The following is a 4871-nucleotide window of genomic DNA, read 5'->3' on the forward strand; positions in this document are numbered from 1 at the left end:
ATAATAAATAAATAATTATTCTATAATAAATACTATATCCAAACACATAGTTAATAGTATATATCCCAATAAAGACGAGTTCAGAAATTCAATAAAGCTGACCACAAAAAGGAAAAAACAAAGATCACACGTTCTCCTGATCAAAGTTAAGCACACGTTTTACAAATCAAGCGGCAATCATATATAAATCTAAAGTTAAAAAAAAGTTACGAACAATAATGAAAACACATGTCGACGTGTCATGAACCGCAAAATGAAAAATTTAGGAGCTACTTATATTTATATAATATATGTTCAAGTTCCATTGCACCAGCCACCAAGTACAAAATTGGTGATACTTAGAGAGAGCCTCTCTAACATCAACCTATGGCTCACAATGGAATCATTTTTTGGTAATACTAAATTCCAAAACCTAAGACGCTAAAAAATACATAAAGTTCACAAACTAATAATGCTAATATTACAAGAAGTACTACAAATATAAATTATTTGAGAATATTGACTAATTTATTTATTTTCAAGAAAGCGGGGATCTTTGAGGGGCTCCCTTTCTCCTATTGCTCAATGAAAGCACAAGGCCAGTGAAAAACCCACTGCCCTTTTTCTTATTTTTGACGATACGGCCATCGTGTGAAATACCAGAATTGTCCATGACATTATTTGAGCAAGATGAGCCTCTGCTTTCTAATGGATCTTCTAGAATGGAGTTTGGGGTAATTTGGCTTTCCTCGTCCAGCAAATCAGAGGTGTCCACGTGGAGTCCCTCGAATTGGGAGAGTGCAAAGTCAGACTCATCAAACCTATAGAGGATATTTGATAGGTCTTCACCTTGATACACCATATAATCAACCTGCATCATATGTAGGGTTGCATAATTATTGAATAAATTTGATTTTACAAGGCTAAAAATGTAATAATCACATTAATTTATTACTATATTTTTTGCCATAATTCCATAAGAAACGAAATAAATATATGGTAAGAATATAAATACTCCGACTCTTTGTAACTTGGTGATGCTTTCAATAAACATTTTTCATGGCTACTGACATACCCTAAAATCTAAACAAATATTAATTTCTGAACCATTTAGGGTAGGCTGTTTTACATCACAGTCCTTGGGGTACGGTCCTTCTCCAGATCCTACTAACGTGGGATACCTTGTGCATCAGATTGTCTTTTTCTTTTCAAAGGTATAATAACAGAATTCTAAAGTTGAATTTCATTAAATTCAAATTTTGAATCTGCCTCTGCCTACAGGAAGATTGTTTTGGTTGTGCATATGTGGGGCGGAATCAGTTTGTTCTTTTCTTTTTCTTTTAATTGGGTGGGTGGGTGGCTTTTGTGGTGCGGGGGGGGGGGGGGGTAGTTGTGATTGCTGGGCCAAAGCCATCATAATTTGGTAGCTAAGGTCCAAATTGTGTATTTGTGTTAAAAAAAAAATCAGTTAATATGTATAAATAATTTATTCAGAACTCAATAAGTAAAAATAATTATGATTCAAAATACATAAATTAAAAATTCTGGTTTTGCCTCTGCTATGAGAAAGAGAAAAGAAAAAGAATAGGAGTGGACCTTGCAAGAGAGAGAGCAAAAGTTGAAGGGGTCCTGAAGAACTCTGTCACAAGTGAAACAAGAGTTGCCAGAACCCTTGCATGACCTTGATTGTGCTCTTTGGTTCAAGAATATAACTTTGGCACTGTTTATTGTGTAAGGCTGTCAAACAAGGAATAGCATATATTATCATTTTTAAATAGGATAATTAAATTCTACAAGTATTGCCATTAACAATAAAAATACCTGAATGTAGGAACAGTCAATAAGCTTCTCAAGGTCATCCAATCTTATAACATCTTGGTATACATATCTTCTCACCTGTCATATACAATTACAAATCAAATTATTATATCAAGTGTAATAGATTACTTTTGAAATTCTTTTACCTTTTTATATCAAGTGTAGTAAGTTACTCCGGAAATTGTTTTACCTTTTTCATGTGTCAATTCATAGATAGTTATTGAAATCAGGTTATTTTGTTCTATAATTTTTTTCAAGATTATAGTATAGATTGATAAGGGGCGGCGCTGAGGCGCAAGGGGTTCCTCCGGAAAATATACAAGATCAAACCTTTTTTTTTTTTTTTAATGTATAAGAGATTGTTGAATTCTCTTGACTTCTTCATGTGTTTACTGATTTATATTTTTGAATTCCCTTCGTAAAAAGTTTGGCTCCGCAACTAGAGATAATGTTATTGAAACATAATAGTATTCGTACTATTGTTAAATTCCTGTAAATTCAAACAGATAAATGAAATATAGAGAAATTTTGGATGCCGTCTTAGTATTTTTAAGGTAAATATAATTATGGGGTTAAAGTTCTTATAACTAAATTTAAGGGATATCACAACATTGATTATGTGGTTCTCCAACCTAAATTTAATAGGAAGAGTAAAAGGTAGCCAAGTTTGGATCCAAGAAAAGTAAATGTGAATAAATGAAGTGAAATTGGGGCAGAAAAAGCATATAGAGATAAGTACTGAAAATGGTCGACTAAGAAATGAGAGGGAAAAAAAAAAAAAGATTTAATTTTGAGAATTGGGTCAAAACTGTCTTTGAAAGCAACAGGCAAGGAACCTTTGCAGGGGAAAATTAGGTGTAAAAGAAATCTTCTAAAATAGGAAAGCAAACAGCTCCAAAAAGAGGGAGCTATAGCTCCCAAACACACTACTTTTAGTAATTGACAACACACTAGAGAAAATCAAGATGAAATCTTGGATATTGTAAGGAAATATCCAAAACCATTTAACCTTTAAGTAAATCCACTTAATTTAAGAAAATAATTTCAATTGAAATACTCAGAATTATTTCGCAAATACTACTATCAAAATTAATTACACCTCAATTCTAAACAAGTTAGGAAAAATTATATGATTAGTGAGTGTCCATGTTGGCTGCGGCTCCATTTAAATTCATTAATTTAACAAATAAAACATTTAAAAGAAAATTACTTCTTTTAATTTCACAAATTCAAATTGTTTTTTACACAAATTTGAGCAAATCCCCCCGCCCCTCTTACAACCTAGCTCCCATAAGCAAAGAAGAAGAGAAGGAGAAATTTTGAAATCACCCTAAAAGAATTACTCCAAAGTAGTAGTACTACTTAACATCCAAAGTAAATTAAAAAAAGAAATACCTATTATTGAAAAATCAAATTTATTATCCTCGAAAAAAAAAATCAAATTCAAGAAAATAACCAAATAGCACATAAGACATGTTACCAAAATAGTGGCTTAGGAATATATAATTAAAATTAAAAATTCTCACAAAAGGAACCAAAACCTCAAATGAAACAAGTATTACTTGTTCAAGTTTTATGTGGTACATATATAATTATACATGTTTAATAGTGATATTAAAGAATTACTACTAGTTAGTAAAAGTGTAAACCTGGAGAAGAGGATGGGAGTGATGAGAAGGAAGGCAGTGAGGGCAAAAGCTTTGACAACACTCTAAGCAGAAGATGTTTTTCTCATTTTTCCTCCTATTATGGTGGACTCCACAACTTGCAAAGAATTTTTCAGCCATTAATCCTTCTAACCATGCAGGTTTCATCTCTTCCATTTGATCTTTCTTCCTTCTTCTTTATTTCTCTTAACAATTAACAAAAATTATATAGAGAGAAAAGGTGGCAACACAGCTAAATTATGTATGTTATAGAATTCTATCAGTTATATAGAAATTTTTATAGAGAGTCTAGACAGGGAGGTAACTTGGTAAGTGGCTTGTTGGGGTGATGGGGTTGGAGAGGTGTGGGTCTGATGGGATGATGAGACTGAGAGTACTGTGGTAGGAGTACTTATATATTTTTATGCCCTTTTGGTTTTGGTAGCCCAGTTCTCAGAGGCCCTACTTATAAAAAATAGTGCTGCTTCTGGTTTAAGTTATACGTGTATTACTATATGTTGCTGCATTTATTTTATATCATGCTATTTATTGTTTTATTTTTCTTACAATTTTTCGTCGGAAACATTTTTTTAAAATTAAGGGTCTATAGAAAACAACATCTCTAACTCATAAAGGGAGGGATAATGTTTGCGCACATACTACCCTGTCTAGACTCCACTTGTATGATTACACTAAATATGTTATTGTTATTGTATTGACATCGCAAAAGATATATACATAACAATACATGTAACTGTATTTAAGTATCATTGATTAGTAGCTTAAAATAATTGATAAGTAATAGATCAAATTATACGAATTGTTTTAAAAAATTAATATTGATACTATTAGTGTATATCACAATCTTTTTGCATCTCTTTTGTCAAGAGACCAAAATTACAAACAACAAATACTAGTTAAAAAAAGATAAACAAGGAATATCACTTTAGTTTGGAATTCCCAGTTCTTTTCATAGGAGAGTTTATCTAGGTCCCTTCCACTTGACATAGTATGAATGGTTAAAGCTGGTGTATCTTATTCTAGTACATAAAAAACTGTATAGACCAATTTACCAACGGACTTACTATGTGTTTTTTTCTTTATAACGTGAACTTACGAACATCTCGATTAATTTGATATGGTACCTGTTATCATTTATCAATACAAATATTAGATAAGCTTGTCTACCAAAGCTGGGACAAAGGAGAAGAAATCGTCTAGTACTATTTTTGCCCAGTCAGAGATTTAAACATGAGATCTCATGATTCTCATCTCACTTCATTGATAACTAGACGATACCGAATGGACTTACTATCATTGATCATCGATATAAACTAGAATCAATATATTTCCCATTTAGTTTACCATCTTATAAGAAAGGCAAGAAAAAATTATTAAATGCTATTCAGATTATTTCGCACACCCCAA

At 31.8% G+C, this 4871-nt stretch overlaps 1 protein-coding gene across 1 annotated transcript; it reads right to left on the reverse strand.

The window, feature by feature from the left end:
• Positions 1-262: 262 nt before the first annotated feature.
• On the reverse strand, positions 263-3886 carry LOC132040502 (protein RGF1 INDUCIBLE TRANSCRIPTION FACTOR 1). Its single transcript, XM_059431156.1, has 4 exons — positions 3447-3886; positions 1801-1875; positions 1576-1716; positions 263-850 (listed from the first exon to the last, which is right to left on the reverse strand). Exons 1-4 carry the CDS (start codon positions 3618-3620, stop codon positions 518-520), a joined length of 723 nt encoding a protein of 240 aa, XP_059287139.1. The 5' UTR covers positions 3621-3886; the 3' UTR covers positions 263-517.
• Between the last annotated feature and the right edge of the window lie 985 nt (positions 3887-4871).

Source organism: Lycium ferocissimum, chromosome 2, assembly GCF_029784015.1.
Source record: "Lycium ferocissimum isolate CSIRO_LF1 chromosome 2, AGI_CSIRO_Lferr_CH_V1, whole genome shotgun sequence".
NCBI lineage: Eukaryota > Viridiplantae > Streptophyta > Magnoliopsida > Solanales > Solanaceae > Lycium > Lycium ferocissimum.